Source organism: Setaria viridis, chromosome 8 (genome assembly GCF_005286985.2).
Source record: "Setaria viridis chromosome 8, Setaria_viridis_v4.0, whole genome shotgun sequence".
NCBI lineage: Eukaryota > Viridiplantae > Streptophyta > Magnoliopsida > Poales > Poaceae > Setaria > Setaria viridis.
In genome coordinates, this window is record NC_048270.2 from 169,397 (window position 1) to 188,591 (window position 19,195).

The 19,195-nt window shown below is 49.1% G+C and overlaps 2 protein-coding genes, 1 long non-coding RNA gene and 1 pseudogene across 4 annotated transcripts; 1 reads left to right on the plus strand and 3 right to left on the minus strand.

Moving 5' to 3' along the window:
• Positions 1–111: 111 nt before the first annotated feature.
• Positions 112–5,768, minus strand: LOC117834745 (nuclear pore complex protein NUP98A). 2 transcript variants are annotated; one of them, XM_034714272.2, is made up of 11 exons: positions 5,598–5,768; positions 4,674–5,027; positions 3,880–4,374; positions 3,436–3,651; positions 2,362–2,882; positions 2,181–2,238; positions 2,038–2,098; positions 1,537–1,675; positions 1,279–1,392; positions 1,007–1,184; positions 112–899 (listed from the first exon to the last, which is right to left on the minus strand). In XM_034714272.2, exons 1-11 carry the CDS (start codon positions 5,614–5,616, stop codon positions 307–309), a joined length of 2,748 nt encoding a protein of 915 aa, XP_034570163.1. In that variant the 5' UTR covers positions 5,617–5,768; the 3' UTR covers positions 112–306. The 2 variants fall into 2 exon arrangements, with proteins under 2 accessions (XP_034570163.1, XP_034570162.1); XM_034714271.2 differs by having other exon boundaries at positions 2,181–2,250.
• A 456-nt stretch (positions 5,769–6,224) lies between these two features.
• Positions 6,225–6,900, plus strand: LOC140223551 (uncharacterized). Its single transcript, XR_011898891.1, has 2 exons — positions 6,225–6,331; positions 6,611–6,900. It is a non-coding gene; the product is annotated as an uncharacterized lncRNA (long non-coding RNA).
• Positions 6,901–7,081: 181 nt separating this feature from the next.
• Positions 7,082–10,067, minus strand: LOC117833158 (uncharacterized). Its single transcript, XM_034712570.2, has one exon. It carries the CDS (start codon positions 9,886–9,888, stop codon positions 7,348–7,350), a length of 2,541 nt encoding a protein of 846 aa, XP_034568461.1. The 5' UTR covers positions 9,889–10,067; the 3' UTR covers positions 7,082–7,347.
• Positions 10,068–15,795: 5,728 nt separating this feature from the next.
• On the minus strand, positions 15,796–19,173 carry LOC117866294 (caffeoylshikimate esterase-like; annotated as a pseudogene).
• Between the last annotated feature and the right edge of the window lie 22 nt (positions 19,174–19,195).

The following is a 19,195-nucleotide window of genomic DNA, read 5'->3' on the forward strand; positions in this document are numbered from 1 at the left end:
GGGCCTCTAGTTTGGTTTTCCCTCTCAATTCCAACTGAAGATTACTTTGCATTCGTTTTTGAATTCATGTAAAAAAAATTGAAAGCGTTTTTTCCCTTTTTAGGGGGGGCATTGGCAAGCATTCTTTTTTTTTTCATTAGGGTCATTGACAAGCATTCTACAGCACCGACAACATGAACAAAAAGCAAGCATAACAAAACCCATGCACAGCGTGCAAGTTTGTTCCTACATCTCCAAACGTTACAAAACTAGTAACCAGAAAATCATTTCATCATCCATCTATCCAAAGCATTAGGAGGAAGGATTTCACCAGAGCCCGTAGGCGCTGAAGTGCTTCACCCTGAACTTCCACTCGCCCTTGGCTGCGTCAAAGGACACGAACTCCGCGCCCTGCTCCTCCGCCTTCATCATCAGCATGTCCCTGTACCTCTCCACCCGCGGGCCCTCTCGGTACTGCTCCCCGGTCTTCTTGTTCATGCACTTGATGTTCAGAAGAGTCACCTCCGCAGCCTTGTTCAGCCCCTCACCCACCGGGGGCTTCTTGCTGTCGTCCTTGTACACGATCACCTCCCGGTTGTTGAACTCCACGATTGACTCCAGATCCAGGCCCCTCACGTCCGTCTCCCCCAGGAACTTGATGCTGCCATAGCCATGGCGCCCCACAACAAAGTCTTTCACCCGACTGCAGTAGCCTGGCTCACCACGTTCTTTGGCAGCAAGCTCCTCCAGACTAGGCTCCGTGAAGTAATCTTCCTGCGGGAGCTTAGGCAACAGCCTCTCAACTGAAGTACCCTTCCCATTCCCATGATGACTGGGTTCATGCTGCTGGCCATTTTCCACCAGAGGACTGCTGCTTGGTGACTTGACAGTCTTATCACGCCCACTTCCAGTGGATGTATCTGCACAAGTTTACCAAATCAGCTGAATATGTCCTGAAATTTGCCCTTGCTAGGGACAAATCTAATACAGAATTAAAAAAATCTAGTATGGTAATGACGCGATTTACCTTCATATTTGTCCAAATCAGTTGAATCCTTTGGAACCGATTGCCTGTTAATTGCACTCCGCGAAGGCCACTGCTCAATTGGACGGATTATCAGATTCCTCGGGTTCTCTCTAGGGATGAAAAAAGCATCCGCTTTTGGTGTTGCTGGAGATTCTTCATCGTCAGCAAAGAATGGAACCTACAGGGGTGAAAAAGGAAACTCAGCACCACAATCAATGTGTTCTTAATGGCATTCACAAGCTCCATGAATAAATCACATAAAAGATCATTACCTTGCCATCTGATATTGGATTATATTTTCTTGGCAGCAATTTTATCCTTCTCTGTGACAAATGCCTGGGAACCGCCATGGACAATGTTCTAGTCGGAAGAGGCTTCTCAGCAACCTGCAAACCACCAAAATGTTGCAATCACACAAACTCATAGCACCCTTAGTACCAAACATTCCCAATGCACAATAACCATCTTGCTACTGTAGCTTCCATCCGCTCTACGAAAACAATTAGAAAAGCTGGGGGGTGGTGACTAACCGGCAGACTTGATATTCCATATTGAACTGAAGGAGAAGATCCGCCATTCCCAATGGACATCTGAGGCATTGCTGGAAGTGTCCCAAATGGATTTGAAACAGGAGCAGGCTGCATGACCATATTGGACTGGCTAGGAGATCTGTTTCAAAATGCAACAGGATACACCGAGTTAAAACAAATAATGTATTACGTCAGGAGAAAAACAGTCATGTGTGTTGCAGAAACTCATTTGCAAATTCTGAGGGTAATTATGTCCAAGTTAAAACCATGTTCCCTAGACTACAGATAAAACAACAATATAGCAGTTCCAAGTAATCACATACAAGCTAGTGGCTCAAAGAACCATTCAAGAACTTTTCTTCTTTGCCTACACATTAGACTGATCGCAACATAATTCCTTCCCCTTATTGTATGTAATAAGTGTTTTCAACCATCAAGACGAAATTATTAAAAAAAGGAAAAAGAACATCATGCACATTGAGAAGTAGCAAAAGATCATACTGTTGTCCAATGAGGGCCTGATTAGCACTGTTGGAAAAACCAGGGAAACCACCAGTAGAAGCTGCAGTATTAAGAAGCCCAGATTAGTTTTTGAAGATATGGATTATAAATAAAAGTGAACAATTTGCATACAAAATACTGACCTGGTTGAGTTGGAGGTTGGAAGGAGAATGTGTTTGGAGTTTGAACAGGGGCAGATGTCTGAAATGTTGGCTTGATAAGAAGCAAAAATGAACTTGTTAGACATTAAAAAGAACTAAATATGATAAAAAAAAACTATATAGTCAATAATATGGAAAAAGAAAAAAATCAAGAGATGCTCACCGTTGAAAAAAGTGAAGGTCCGCTGCCAAACAGACTGCCAGGTGGTGTGCTAAATAGGTTTCCAGAGGAGAAAGCTGGTGTACTTGATGGCTGTTGTGTAAATGCTGGGGCAGATTGAAATAGTGGGGCCGATTGAGTGTTAGCCAATGACGAGACAGTGCCGAATGGATTTGGATTATTCGTCGTTGATGTGCCAAACAACGATGATGGAGCAAAAGGAGTGGTATTTGCAAACAAAGATGGTGAGCTACTTGCTTGAAATGGGGAAACACCTGTCTGTCCGAACATTGTGGTACTAGTGGACGATGTGAATGGGCTCGAACTTGCAACTGTACTGTTAAACGAGTTGAATGATGAAGCACTAGTTGAAACAGGCTTAGGAGCAAATGGATTGTTTGTTGGAATTGTGTTTGGGGTAGACTGGTTAAATACATTGCTTGTTGGAGCAAAAGCATTCTGTTGTGTACTTAATGATGGAAAGATAGAAGCCGCTGCTGGAGTTCCAGAAGGGTTTGGTCCACCTGCGAGTCCAAATATTAAGAATGTTACACACATTTTAAAAGAACAAGTTACATAGAGTCATGGACCAAACAAATCTAGCAACAACATAAGAAACAATTAATAAATGGAGTACTGAATGGAAGCATGTTCCATTAGTTGATTCTATTCAGGCTTCAAGCTGTAGCATAAGCCAGGGCAAAACAGTTACTGCCTCCATCCATTTTTAGTAGGTGTATTAGGATTTTAAAAAGTATTTTACTGGTATACTTTGGCCATCAAATTCTCTTACATATTTATCATTAAAAAAATCAATGTCATAGTAAACGATCTTTGAAATAGAAATTTATTCATATAACTTCTATGCACTAAGCATGCATGTAATTTGACTAATAAACTTATGAAGTTTGACTTTTAAAATCCTAATATGCTTATTAATTCCAAACGGAGGGAGTACTTGGTTACTACAGTTCATACAAAAACAAGCATCCTAAAAGAATACATGGAATTAAAGATATGGTTTAGAAGAAGGTTTGCAAATCAAGTAAAATCCTCAATTCTCAAATCATTCCTCACCCTTGTCTCCACGCTGGTAGTCTTCCCACCTCAATTCTTCATGACTCTTGTCTTTGTATTCAGGCATCGCAGATATGGAATCAAGTTTTGCAGCAGGTTGAGTACCACTGGTAGCACCGTCAACATCTGGTGTTTGAGCATAAGGTTTTATTCTGGTTCCTCCAGCTTGATTACCAAATTGTGCTTGCCCAAAAGCTGGTGCTGCTGTCTGTGAGCCTGAAAGTCAAAGTGGACAAACAATTGATAAGAAGGATAAAAGATAACATGACCAGGGTAAAAACAGTGAAAAAGAAAGATCTGCAGTCGAATAGGACTGCTGAAGTAAGAAAAGACCATATAATCAGTAAATTCTCAATTGCTACATCATATGGAATCAAAGACAACAATTGATTGATCATATATTACAGCTAAGAAACAACGCGAATATCCAATGGGAAAACCTACCAAATGCTGGAGTCTGCACACCGAAAGGTGATGTTGTTCCGAAGGGAGAACTACCAGAGGAAACTGCTGTTTGTGCAAAAGATGGTGAAGAACCAAAACTGAATGCATTGGTTGATGTGCCGAATGAAGGTGTGCTCGAAGATCCAAAACCTGGAGCAGTACCACCCACACCAAATGCTGTGCTCCCTGAAGTTCCAAAACCAGGAGTAGAAGAACCAAACCCCGGGGTGCTAGAAGCACCAAATAAAGATGTTGATGTTGAACCAAATGCTGGGGTAGTTGCGGTGCCAAAGGCCGGTGTACTCGTTCCAAAGGCTGGCGCAGTTGCACCAAATGCCGGCGTAGTTGTGGTACCGAATGCCGGCGTAGTTGATGCGCCAAAAGTGCTGCTGCCAAATGTCGGTTGTGTTTGCTGGAACGTGCTACCAAAAGGACTTGACTGGCTAGGTGATGATCCAAAACCCCCAAAACTTTGCTTTTGTCCGAATAAAGATCCTACAACATGAGGAGAGCCAAGCATGACAAAGACATCATATATGCATCACTGTTGGTCTAAAGAACAACAGATCCATGAATTGAGATAATTTAGCTTGAGTAGCTATCTAGAACAATTGTAGAATGCAGTATCAGAAACTAATGAAAAAAAAATAAAGAAATCTTGCAAGGCATGGGAAACACCGCAATAATGGAAGGTGATGTTTCCAGTGTAAGGGCTTTATAGCTTTGAAAATCTAGGAAAATCAGCACCGTGACTCCGCACGAAAGGAGACAATCAGCGAATGCATAATACATACCAGAGCCAAAGGTAGAGGATGTAGCACCAAAGGCAGGGGTGGGCGATGCACCGAATGCCGGAGTGCTCCCGAATGGAGAGGAGGACGGGGTGCCAAACGTGGAAGTGGATTGCTGCTGACCAAAGGCACCAGTGGATGTAGTGCCAAATGTGGGAGTGGACTGCTGCTGGCCAAAGGCACCAGTGGATGCAGTGCCAAAAGGCGAGCCTCCAGTCTGTGCCCCGAAAGCTGTGGTTGGGCTGCCAAACGGTTTTGGCGCAAAGGGGTTGTTAGCAGCAGGTGTAGCCTGGCCGAATCCCTGCTGGGTTCCAAATGAGTTCTGGCCAAATGGGCTGGTGGATGACTGCCCAAATGCTGCAATGAAGATAGCACACATGAGAGATGAGAAGATAAACAATGAAGAGGTACAACGTTGCAAAAAATATACTCTCTAACCACATGTCAGGTATTGCATTGTATGAGCAAGCTTTATCATTAATAACAAAAAAAAAGGACTAGCATTGAGGCATTGGCTTGTTTGCAAGGTCCATTAGTTTGCTTATATATACTGAAGAAAGAAGGAAAAGGAGAGTCCGGTGTGGACGAAATCAGGTCCTCCATATTTAGCATAGTATAAGTAGAAGCAGTGGAAGGATTAGCTTAGGAATTTCCATGGATCGTTTCAAGTACGCACTGCAAACCACCCAAGATCCTACCTGATCGGAATCGGGGCAGCAAGCCAAACCCTAGCGTGGGCAGGCATCCATCAACCCACCAGAGATATGAGTGGAAAGCGCAATAGAGCAAGCAATACGTACATATGCTAGGATAATATAGAGGATTTAAAAGCCAAGGAGCAAAGCAAGCCGACGGAATCCAACCAATGTGATGGAATCGACGAGAATGGAAGGGGATGATGAGAGGGAAGAAGGCGGGGGTGCTTACGGTTGGTGGAGCCGAACATGGCTGCTGCTGAGCTGATGATGTTGATGATGCTTCTTCTCGCCCCTCGATCACTGGAGGCGGCGGCAGCGGCGGCGTGCCCTCTTCTCGTTTAGACAGAGAGAGAGACGAAGCGGCGAAGGCGAAGGGGATCCGGCGAGGAGAAGGGGAAAGCCTGCTGTCTCAATGAAAGGTGGGGCCCCGGTTGCGCCGCGGCTTTATTCCGCGACCTGAACCCGTAGTAGCTTGCATCCGACGCTGCTCCTTGCCGCGTCTAGTCAGGAGGTAGCGTGCCTTCAACGCAGCCAGGCCAGGCCGGCCCAGAAGCAGAGAGAGTTGGCCCAAAAGGCCCAGGAGCAGGATCGACCACGTGGAGGGCGGGGCGGTGCCGAACCCGATGAAGCAGAGGGACATGACGAGCACCATGGTGGGCGAGAGGCGCAGGCCCGGGGCCTCGTCGGTGTAGAAGCGCAGCATGTTGCTGCCGCCGCCGCCGGAGAAGCCCCCTCCCCCGGTGCTGGCGGCGGCTGCGGCCGTGCTGCGCGGGCCGACGGTGGCCGGGCGGGCTCCGGCGCCGGCGCCGCCGACGGAGGACTGGGACTGGGAGGAGGAGCGGGCCATGGAGGCGGCGTTGGGGGGATCGGGATCTGTGGGATTGCAGTGCCCGCAGGTGTGGAGACTCGACACGGCGACCGTACCGCAGCTAAAACGACATCAGACGGGGATTGGGCCCACAGGTCAGTAAGTCAGTCTGGCTGGCTTCGAGCGCTCCTCCTCCTCCTCCTCCTACCCAAAGTTACTGTAGCGTCACTATTTTATACGGTAAATTATATAAGAAAAACGTAAGGTCGCGCAACCAATGTAACGAGCTGACGCTAAGAGATTTTAATATTAGATGGATTAGCAGCTAGGATTTTAATATTAATTGCTCTGAGTTCCAATTTGCTTCTCTTCCAAGATTAGCAATTAGTTTATCGAAATGATCGATTAGTTTGACTTGACTATTGGTTTGGCAGGTCCAGTCTCCCAAAACATTACAAATAGATTCCTCCTCTCCGTAAGCTAAGCAGTAACAAAGTATGAGAAATCATTATCGCGTCCGAGACGAAGACCAGCAACCTTCATACTAGTGGACCACGAGTCAACGACCAATTCGGTGTCCGAGTTCAGACAACTCAAGTTGCAGAGAAGTGGCTGCCTGCCTGCCTGGAAACCTACACAGACTGAACTCTGCTTAATTGTCACAAGGCTGCAAGCAAGCCCTGCAATATTGATGGTTATGTCTGAAGAAGACTGTTAATAATCAGTTCCTCAAAGGCAAAAAAAAATGTTCTGCAAAATGGACAGAGACTAGTCTCTTCGGTCATCAGACTGAAAACGTATGGCAACTGATGCCTCCGTAGGTACTGAAAGTCTCAATAACCTCTCCTCTCAAGCAGACAGTCTGGATTTGGAGATGGGAGTCGTGTGATCAGAGATTGCACCGGTTAAACAACAAGCATAAACGATGCTGATTTTGTCAGATGGGTGATTAACAGGACAGGAATCGGTGCAAATGTTGGCAACTCCTAGCTCCTAAGCTACATCCAGATGAAAATGAAACCTGCCATTTTGCTGGTTCTGAGAGGCTTTGATAAGAACCTTTTTTGCTTTGTGGAAATCAATAAAATCTTCTAAAAGCTGGCGGAATTCAGAAGTGACTAGTCTGGAAGAACGATGGTTGATTCTACTCATGAACATGATCACTCATCAGTCAGTGAGGTTGCAGGTTGTTGAGGTCGATGATGTGCGCCTCCAGCAGCTGGGCCTCCCTGATGATCTCTCCCATGCAGAGGCCCATGGAGCCCAGGCAGCAGACCAGCAGCCCCCTGTCGTCCCCCTCTGCTTGGGCTTCGCCGGCGTCGTCGTCGTCCAGGTCCAGCAACGCTGCCGCCGCCTCTGCTGCGTGCGCTAGGAAGGCGCCCACCACCTCCCCCGGGGCCGCTGCCTCTTGCTGGTCGTCCTCCTCCTTGTTGCAGCAGGAGGAGGAGGAGGAGTCATTCCCAGCCTCAAGGTCATCGTCCTTGATGATGACCTCCTGATGATGAGGAGCAGGAGGATCAGCAGGCGGTGGTGATGACGACAGCATGCGGAGGCAGTGCCTGAGGGAGGTGGAGACGATGCTGCTGAAACGCCGGTGGATCCTCTTCATGTCCTCATCAGCCTCCACGCCCGCCGCCACGCGTGCCTGGTGGTAGAGATGCAGCAGCCGCGCCATCCTGCCGAGGTTGCCCTGGATCCTCTCGTAGCAGGCCGCCGGGAACGGCGGCAGCCACAGGTAGGAGGGCTCGCCGCCGGCCTCCGCCGCGTGTCTCCTGAGCAGGGCCAGGCTCTTGCTAATCACTTGTGATTGTGATGGGCCATCAGCAGAGCTGGCTGCAAGCGTGGTGGCGATGCATCGGGTGAGGTGTTCCCTCGCCTTCACCGACGGCCTCGCTCCTGGCTGGAAGAGGATGTCCGCCATGACAGCGCAGGAGATTCCTATGAAGGTCTCAACGAGGCGCGCGACGGTGAATGCCATGGGAGACTCATCGTAGCGGCGGCCCATGATGATGACGACGGAAAGCGCGGCCGACACGCCGCCGGCGGGGCCGTAGGCGCGGCTGCGCTTGAGGAAGGTGGCGACCACCATCCAGGGGACCAGCGCCAGGAGCCGCAGGTCCATCATGCCACTCAGCTGCTGCTGCGAGATGAGCAGGCAGCCCACCGCGCCGTAGACGGAGCCCAGGGCCGTGCCGTGGGCGCGCGCGGCCGCTACGGCCCAGGTGGAGTCGCGGCTCGTGGAGATGGTGGTGGCCACGATCAGGCCCGACCAGAAGCCGTGGTCGTTGTTGAAGAGCAGGCCCAGCAGGACGGCAAGGCCCAGCGAGAAGCCGCACTTGGCAGCAGCCACGAGCTTCTTGTTGCCTTTGGTGGCCGTTTTCTCTTGTTCGTCTGCTCTGCTCTTGTGCTGGTGGCCATGGTCGGCTGGTTGCTCATCCAGTGATGACTGTTCTGATGCCGGCGCGATCTTCTTGTTGGCGTTGGCATCGGCATTATCACTGGCCAGCAACAAGCCGCCCGCTGCTCCTCGGAGCTGATAGAGCGAGAAGAGGAACAGCCAGCAAGGATCCTGCTGCTGCTGCTGCGTCTGCAATGGCAAGTAGGGTGGCTTGGAGGCGAAGCTTGCAGTCTGCTTGTTGGCAGGCGTCGTGAGGAGGGCGAGGCGTATGTGGTCCCTCATGGCCATGACGTCGGCATGATGCTCTTGCAGTTGCAGCAGGTTATTGCACTTGCTGTCCTCAGTTGTTCCGTCGATCACCATCATACTGAGCGCCATCTGCATTCCCGTGAGCGGCGTCTCCACCCCGTCGTAATCCACTGCTATTGCTCGTCGCTCCCACTGCACATCCTCCTTGATGGCGTTCATGCGGCGGAGGAGTGCGGCGCTCGCCGATGCCAGCCGGTTGGCCTCCGAGACGCAAGCCGCCATCTGCCATCGCCGCTGGCGGGTGCACGCCGCCGCCGCCTCCCCACCGCCGATGAATATGATGGCGGCGTCGACCATGACCCTGACCCTCTCCGCCGCGAGCGCCCTGTACGCCCTTGCCTTGTCGGTGGCCTCCCGCGTGGCCAGCCTCGGCCATGGCAGCAGCACGGCCAGCAGCGCCGCCGCCACCCCGAGCGCCGTGCACGCCACCACGTTGGCCGGGTGCAGCACAGCAAAGGCGCGGGTGGGGTGATCCCCCTTGTGGAACCTGGCCACGTAGATGATGATGATCTGCCCCAGCGCGATCCGCTTGGCCACGGGGTCCACCGACTCCGGCAGCGCCACCGCGAAGGTCGTGAGCGCCACGACGGCCGACGTGGCGAGCACGGACTCGGCGGCGCCGGTGCGGTGCGCGAGCCAGAGCGCCAGCACGGAGGGCGCGGCGCCCATGAGGGTTGCCTGGAGCGCGCTGACGGCGCCGCGCAGGGCCGTGCCGAGGGTGGCGTCGGTGACGATGATGACGGTGACGACGTAGGAGAAGGCCGGGAAGGTGATGTGGCGGCGGACGGCGGGCGGCGCGTAGAGGGAGACGAGGCCCACGATGATGCAGGCCAGGGCGGCGCGGAGGCCCGACGCCAGGGAGGAGCGCCAGCGGCCCACAACCAGCTGCCGGGCCGAATCATCAGGTGCCCGCGGGAGCTGCACGGCCACGGGGCACGTCTTCTTCTCCATCGGCGGCGACGCTGCTGCTAGCTGCAGCTGCTGCGTCCTTGCTTTTGGTGCCATTGCTTGGATTGACTGATATATTGATAGGAATATAATTGATTCAAGTGGTTGCAAAGCTAGCTAGGTTCGTTGCTGAAGAAATTCAAGAAAGCTCTTGCATGCAACGGCGCTTCCCACCTTCATCTATCACCAATATATATATAGAGAGAGAGAGTGAGCTAGTCATCGAGATTATGACCTCTACTAGGTATTACGTGCGCACGTCATCGACAGCGAGAAGTTGTCAAGTGCTTTCTTGGTAGATTCTTAACTGCTTTTCAATTGGTGGTTCTGCATCTGTACAACCTCTTGGTTTCTTATCAATTATATAATAAGAAAAGTATGCGTGGGTGCGGCACATAGTTCTCTAAAAAGTAGCAGCTTGTTGGTACCTCAGTGGCCATTCTTGCTACTCCACTACTTTGGGCCGGATCAAGCAATGCAAATATAGACGTCACCGTCCTGAGCATGCATGTCGTATACCTAGCTATACACGTAGAGAGAGAGATCGAGGACGTACGTGAACTGAATTGGTGATGCCTTCCACGTCGACATGCATGCGTAATAAGTGGATGCTGCGCTAGCTAGTAGGAGTATTTGCCATTCCACTACTAGAGAGAATTGAAGTCCAACGTCGGGTCCATTCCATTCGCATTATATATATTTGGGACGCGGCGATCGAATACCCATGCGATCGAGCAGAAGATGGATGACATGCGATGCTTATGGCCGCAGGAGGGCGTCAAAGGTTAAAGTTGCGGCACATCAGCGCTAGCTCAAGGGTTAAATCAAATTAAAGGAGAGAATATAATGCATTAATTGTTAATTATGCTTCCATCGGTTCGCTTCGCTCAGCAAAAGGAATGGATGCAAGCCAAATGATTTCAAAACTTGGCTAAAGAGTTAGTTAAATGGATAGTTTGGAGTTCAAAACTTGTCTATAAATGAGATTTAGATGTACAATGCAAGTATCCAGAGGATGGATGCACCGTACGCGCACGCGTACGGGTCGTCACGGACAGGGGCGTCCCTAGGCAGCAGCGAATCAACATGCATGTGCTTTGGGCTTTGGCCTTTGGGGTGCATGGAAGAGACGCATGATGACGTCTCTACCTAAATTCTTCCTCCTCATGGCCGGCATACCTAGAACAAAGTTGGTTAAAGACACCCAGCTGAGCTCGATCGATCACGCACACCACATTTTCATCTTCCTTTTCTTTTTTTTTTCTTTTGCCTTTTATTTGGTGGACTCCAGTTGATGAACACCATTTTGCAGTTTACTACCACCAATCTATCTATTATCTAAATACAACAGTGTTAAATTAAATAAAGCAACCACGTTCATCGCCGAGAAGGTCTAGAAATTCCCACGTTAATCGAAAAAAGAGAAGTAATTAATCCAAAGAGTCCATATCAAATATGATTAATATATCTATACCTATATATATAATATTAAAGTACGGTTGTTTCTTCCAACCGTCATGATTATTGTATAAAAAAAGTCTCTTAACTTTTTCGTAATCAACCCGCACTCCACGAGATCATCCGGCGCTTGCGCGTGTTGCAGCAGCCGCCCATGGCAATACTCTTGGGCAAGAAGAACACTAATGGCCTACCACCACGGCCCCGCCTGCGCCACACACCTCGGCGTGCTCGCCTTCACGTCTGCATCTGTTGCTGGAGAGCCCACGCACCGCATCATCTACCACTGCTGCCACCTCGGCCTTGTCGGCGCCGCCGCCCATGCCACACGCCTCGACGTGCTCACCTGTGCCTCTGCATCTACCACTGGAGAGCCCATGCGCCGCCTCCGTCCAGTCATCCGTTGCGGAGGTGCGTCGACCACCTACTCAATGGACGGCCACCTACTCAATGGAGGCAAGAACTCCATGTTCAATGAGCTCATTACCTCCGTTCCCTGATGCCCATCAGGCAGCCTGAGAGAGAGCCCGAGCGCCACCTTCGCCAGGCCGCCGAGTGGGTCGTCGACGCCACCAAGATGCTCGCTTGCCAGTGAGGATCTGTAGTCTGGCCGTCGAGCACTCATTGTTGCCCTAGAGAAAGGCACATGCAGCTGCCTTCTGATTTGCTTGGGGAGGATAAGATAAGGTTTGTGAGTGAGAATAGAGATGTGTTTTGCGGCTGCCTGGTGATTTGCTCCGGAAGGACAAATTTAGGCCCTGTTTGGCATGGCTCCAGCTCTGGGTGGAGCTGCTCCACTTCAGAACTCCAGGTGGAGTCAGCTCCACTCCAGAACTCCAAAAATAAAATGGGGTGTTTGGCTAGATGGGTACTCTCAGCTTCAAAAAAATCGATTTCAGTGTTGATTGCCATTGTTGCCCCCAATTCAAGCCCCACTTGTCATCCTCTCGCCCTCCTTTCTTCTTCCTTTCTTTTTCCCTCTGGCTCTCTGCCGTTGCCCACTGGTCACCATTGCCACGGTCGCACCTAGCTCCTCCCTCGATCTCCTCCTCACTTCCGGCCGCCGATCGATGGAGAACGAGTTGCTGACGTCGGGTGCCCACGACGTCAGCCTTAACGACCTCTCTCCCCGTGGCCGCCGCCTTGGACCCGCCGTTGCCCCCGTCCCCGTCGCTGACGCCGGCGCCACCGGCCATCGTCTTCCACGCCGCACCACTGCAGGGATCCGTCCACCCCTGCCCCTTCCAATGGCCTCGCCACTGCGGCGACCAGCGTGGCTGAGGCTGGTGGTGGGGGGCGGCGGGATGGTGCGGCCGGCGGCGGGATGGTGCGGCCGGCGGCGGGATGCTGCGGCCGGTGGCGGGGGGTGCGGCCGGCGGCGAGGGCGGACGGCGGTGGCCAAAACTTGAATGGCGCCTTGTTGTCGTGAGAACAGAGTCGACGGAGGGAGGTGCGGGATAGGGAAAGGGGACAGGGAACAGGTCTAGCAGAATAGAATGAAACGTTTTTTTTCCATAACCAGTAGCATTGGTGGGTAATTATCCACCAACTCCACAAGGAGGTTCAAAAGAGTGGTTTCTGGAGTAGCAAAAGAGGTGCTCCAAAACTCCACCTCTATTTGCACTACAGCTCCATGGAGTTGGCAACTCCATGGAGTTTTGGAGTTGGGGTGTTTGGCTGAATTTTTTGATGGAGCTATTAGAGTTTAGGAGTGGAGCTGTGCCAAATAGGGTCTTATTCTTGGGTTTCTGGGCCGAAGGGAAATAGTAACATGGTGTGCTTTTTTTATTTGGTCCTTTTATTTTTTTTATTTTTTTAAGGGCTGCCAGGTCAGCATGGGCTAGAATTTGAGTCAACGCTGTACCCACAAAATTCACTACCGAGAAGGGTTCAATTTAATTCTGCAGGTCCTAAACGTATGCGTGTGGAGTCATAATGGTAACTGTGACGTACCCGTTACCGATGAAGCACTGTGCAACTTCGTCGATATCCGGAAGAACATTGCGTGTATAGTTTGTAGGTCTAGCGTACGCATAGGATGTGTGTGGAGTGTGTGTGGGTGTAGTGTGTGTTTGTATATACGTTCAGATACTATACTATACCGTTGTTGTCCAGCATAAAAAACCGATTAGATGTATTGGGTGGGGGTTCGAGGGTCGGTTCATTAGGACTAGAATCGGGTTCATTTGGTCGTGTGGTTCATTAGGCACACATGCTCCAATCCTCTCCACGGCAATAAGAATTTCACATCCACGTCTAACAGGAATAATTGACTATCATAAATCAAATTATTGTCGGAGCTTTTGAGTCGTATTTAACTATTTATCGAGTTATAGAGGGGTGTTTGTATTTTTTTCTCCCCCTTGCAACCCACGGGTATATGTGCTAGTATAAATATAAATTGAGAATTTTAAAAATATGATTTCCTTTTCATAAGTCAATGCGTGTCTTGCTTGACCTTGATTTCCATGTTCCCACGTTAACTAAAATAGCATATTTTTTTTAACCATGTGAATGAATTTTAGCCGTCACTCAATAGCATTTTTTAATCCGATCATGTCAGCTAGCTGGGGCACCACAAAACAAGTCTAATTCGATCACGCCAGCTACCCGATGCAAAAAAAACACATGCAGTCTAAAGCTTATAAATGGAAGGACTCTCTTCTTGCCATAACGGAAGTGTAAAGGCAGAACCAACTGCATGAAAAGAAACAACACATGCAAAATCCTGTTTTACATGTTCATGCACGACATGGAGGTATTATCTAGAAATTCTCACGTTAATCGAAAAAAGAAAAGAACATCCACTATTGGATGTGGATTTTATGATGATCTAACGATTTAGAGTAACTTAAAAAGTCTATATACGGCTGATAAATATATAACGAAAAAAAAACAGAGAGAAAGATGTACACCATGCATATCAAGCTGATATTTGATATTTTAGATATGTAGGCATGTTTCTGTACATTTTAATTCCAAAATTAAGCACGTAAAAGATTACCGTGAATATGTTGAGTGACTTAGTGATAGCATGATATGTGCAAGTGTTCAAGTTTAATAATCTCCTAATAAACAAGAACAAACAGAACCAAAAGAGATTTAGGATGTACCCTAGAGCGGGGTCAGTGCTGGAGGCACCAGATGTGTCGTTACCATCTGGATTAGTCATAGTAAACGTGGGATGGCCTCAGTCGATGTAGTCGTTCGGTCGCCGGGTCGTAGAGGAAGTAGCTGAACAGGCAGCGAGCAGTCGCAAAACGCTCCCCAAAAACCTTATCGCCTGCCTATCCCGAGCAGGATCTTCAGCAGTAGATAGGGTTCCGGAGGCTCTGCTCTCGCTGGTACTGTGCACGCAGCGCTAGCGATGGGAATGCAAGATTGAAGCAGAAAATAGTGAGAGAAAGAAAGTGTTGGTGTTTTTTCCCTTACAAGAGCAAGAGGAAGTGCCTCTCTTATATAGGCTCCAAGAGGTGAGGTTCATCGAACCTGGACATCATAATGCGATGCAAGTTACTAGTAATTGATGGGAATAATGGTCATCAAGTACTAGTAACTCTAAGCATTTTATTGGCTGTGTTAATCGAGTGAATCAATTCTCGTAGACAACAATAATCACCTCTCCTAAACTTCCCATTCAAAATTGACCAATCAGTAACTCCTAGCATTTATCATGGACCTTTTAATTCTTATTTGATTAATTGAAATAAATGGGCCTAACCCAATTAATCCAAGAATCCCCACCAAGAATTTCAGGATACACAAAAATACTCTCAGTTCCACTGTAATTTTTGATATACAAGTATTTCGGTGAGACTGTTAAGTTGAACATCCACCTATAACTAAGGTTACACTTATTCACAACTGAACAATGGACTATGCCTTGAATTATCAGTCTTATGCGAACAAGCTTGGCCAGAGCCCTTCACTGATACTAGAATGCGAAAGCATCCCTGCGGTTTGGAGCTTATAAGTCATACTTCATGCTTTTCATGGGTTTCTAGAGATCACCCAATCTCATAGACTATGACCAGTAGTCAAGCTCATATAGGTGTATTCCTCAAAAGATGTTATGTAGGAAAACATCTTTGCTTCAAAGTAAACAACATCCTTATTTCTAAGAAGCCACTTGGAACACGTTAAGGTATAAACCAACCTGCCATACAGAATTAGAAGAGATATGCATCTTCACTAGAATGAGCCTTTTACAAAGGATCTCTTCTCTCAGTCAGACTATAGCTTGTTTCACCCCTCTACTTCACGGAATCTCCGATCACATAGAGCTGGTTACCACCATAGAAAGATTCACGTGGGTCTCAAGCCCAATTTCATCGATGCATTGTCAATCACGTTTCGTGAAAGTGATCCGTCAGATTCTTAGATGTATGGACATAGTACTGCTATTACTCCGGATGTTCCATCGTATTGGAGCAAGCTTTCATTTGATTGTAGAAAGGAGGTAGCTAGATCACTGAACTAATCCATACACAAGATCAGGTTGGAGTGTCAAACATTAATGCATAGAACATTTGATGGATTTCATCGAATGTCGTCTTTAGGGTCTTCTGTTGCTAAGCTGGTATCACTGACAGTGATATACATGTATCCACAAAATATCTCATTTAATTTGAACTCATCTATTATATTGGATCCTACACGTATATATAATAAAGCAGCTAGCTATTTGTTGCCATGCTGCTGCTGATGTTGGTCGTCATGCCTGGCCTTCTGCTCCACCTCCGGCAGCTCCTCCATCGACGTCGTTGTATGGGATGATCTGTGGTCCAGCCAAGCAACGATGTCTTGGAAAACTGTCCAGATATTGTTGGGCGACTCGCCGGAGGTGAGGGCATGCCACATGCCTGGGTAGAGCTTGAGCGTCGGCCGATACAGCAACTCGCTCACCGAAGGGTCCGTCACCTTGTCCGCGCCGCCGTGCACGATCAGGAACGGCAGCGACACCTGGTGCAGGATGTTTGCCTCCACGTCCAGGCTGACCTTGAGCAGCTCGAACGCGGTCTTGAGGCGCGGCTTGTCCTTGTAGCAGTAGGGGTTGCCCCGGATCTCGTCCCTCTTCTCCTGCGTCCTGTAGGCGGCGTCAATGACGTCGTTGGTGGGCACGACCTTCCAGGTGGGTATGTGGAGTTCATGGCCCTCAGGATGCTGACGACCACGGGGTGAGGCCGCATGTCGTCGGCGATCTTGCACATGGGCGCCACGAGCACGGCGCCCGTCCAGAAGTCGGGGCGTGCGCGGTGGAGGAGGAGAGCGACGGCGCCGCCCATGGACTCGCCGAGCAGGAAGCGGTGCCTGACGGTGGTGCCGTGGGAGCGGACGACGGAGGCGAAGTGGTCGTCGCAGTCCTGGACGAGGGCCTCGAAGTCTGGGACGTAGCCCTGCAGGCCGTCGGAGCGGCCGTGGCCCTCGTAGTCTAGGCCGTACACGGCGTACCCGGCACGGGCCAGGCGCTCGCCGGTGCCGCGCATGGTCACGCCGCACTCAACGGCGTAGCCGTGGCAGAGGAAGACGAGCGCCTTGGGAGGACGAGCATCCTTATTCCTCTTCTTCCCAGGCAGCCATCTGCAGGCGAAGAGGCTCATCCCCCGCGAGTTCCTCGCGTACTCCTAGCATATAGATATATGGATAGATCCGTGATCCATGGACATAATAACCAACTCCTCACACGCATCATACCTCTTGGTACTCGTGGTCCAGGACGTCGCGCACCGTTGCTGCTGCTCATCGCGCGCGGAGACAGACAACAGACACAGGGAGACGGAGAAACGCTGCGGCGGGGAATTGATGAAGAAGACCACCGGAGTTGAATGTTCCGATCAACGACGGACAAGAGGGCGATAGACTATTCAACTCGATCGATGATCTTCAACTGCTAGCTAGCAGGGCCGGCCGGAAAAGCAGGAAACCATAATTGAGAGGAGACCCAGGGATATGAAACCAAAATAAACCAGATCTTTTTCTTTCAAAATTCAAAGACACCTTGACGCAATGAATAAAATGATAAATATATGAAAATGATAAAATAAACCAGTCAACACGACATGCGGATATATACAGCATTCATCAAACACGAATCACCCAGTGACTTGAATTGATGAATGGGTCTCCATCAGCCGATGAAGGGGACCTCAACCAACTAGAGCCCATTCTTCTTACTTCAAGGCAATGTTGGATGTTGTTTTCCTTAGTTAGCTTGCTGATACTAGCTTTTTTAAAAAAAAACTAACCTGTACTCATATTTTATATAAGCTAAGAATTAATAACGTCCATGACGGGTGACTTGTGAGAAGAGGAGCATCTCACGTATACCAGCGCTATCTCTGTTTTTTTAACGAACTAGGTAGGAGAGCTGCCGATTATATTAAAAAAAAGATCCAGACCGGACAAATACAAAGCACCGAACGGTGCAAAGAGGAAAGAAAAAATTCATAACAATCCTATATAGTCCGTTGAATAGACAGTATTAATAGTGGGCAAGTGGAACGGAAAGGTGCTTTGCTCCGGCCCACCTTTGCTCCAGCCATAGTCCACATCGCAGCCTCGTCTTTAATTTTTTCGAACATCATGTTGATTGTAGATTTCTTTCGCTAAAAAATTCTCGAGTTTCTCTCCCTCTACACAGTCCATGAGATGAGCATGATCAAGGAACGCATGCCTTTTCTTGAGCAGCACTGCGTTGTTGCCCTCGCCAACCACCAATGATGTAAACTTTCCTTCTGTTCCCATAGCATCGGATGTATCGCCATATAGGATATCTAATTCGCCACCATATCCCACAGTCTACACGTCACCCTACATTGAGTGAATAGGTGCATTGCCGACTCTTGAGTGTTACGGCATAACAGGCAATTAAATTGATTAGGCCACCCCCGTTTGCGCAGCCTATCCGCCATCCATAGTCTGTTTTGGATCGTAAGCCAGGAAAAGATCTTACAGCTTCTAGGAGCCCAAACTTTTCATATCAGTGCGTTGAAGTTGGTGTATGTAGAGCCAATGAACTGTGCGTTGTATGCGGATTTGGCTGAGTAAATCCCGTCCGCGCTAAACTTCCATTTGATGTCATCCACCGCCTCTTGCTGAAGTTCCATATGCTGTACAATTTTCCGTAGAAGGACATACTCTCGGAAGTGTTGCCCGGAGAAGTATCGGTGCTGAAGGTTGATGTCCGTAATCCAGTTGTTATTATGTAGCGTTTCCCGCACGCATCTATTCTTTTTCTTGGAGATGGAATAAATGTGTGGAGCTACATCTCTTGGTCACTGCCTCTGTGCCCATCCACTATTCCAAAAAGAGGTCCTCGTTCCATCGCCTATGTCGATAGTGGTACATGCAGTAAAGAGTTTTTTATCCATATTGTTACAGGGAACTTTGGATCCCACCTAAAGTTTATGCTCCTCTTTCCACTCTTGTCGTAACCATCTTAGCCTGAATCTTCTTGTGAACTTTGTGAGGTTCAGGATCTCCACTCCCCTGAGCCTAGTTGGTTTTGCGGATCGCATCCAATTGACTTTGCATTTTCCGCATGTGATTTCCCCAGCCCCGGTCTAGAAAAATTTCTTCCGCTTGTGATCGATGTCCTTCATCACTTCTTGGGGAGCGTCAAGGCGTTGAGAGGAGGTACACTGCCTGCGAGGTTAGCACTGATTTTGTGAGTGCTAGACGTGCCGCTATGGTCATATTCCTCGCGTTCCATGCAGTGAGCTTGCTAATGGCCTTATCGACAACATACTGGAAGTCTACTCTTTTCAACCGCGTCGTCGTAAGTGGCAGGCCCAAATATCTAATCGGGAAAAGTTCTCTTGTTACCGCCAGATCTCCAATAACATCCTCTAGATTAAGACCTTCGCAGCTTATAGGCACCACGCTCGATTTTTCAAAGTTTGTTCTC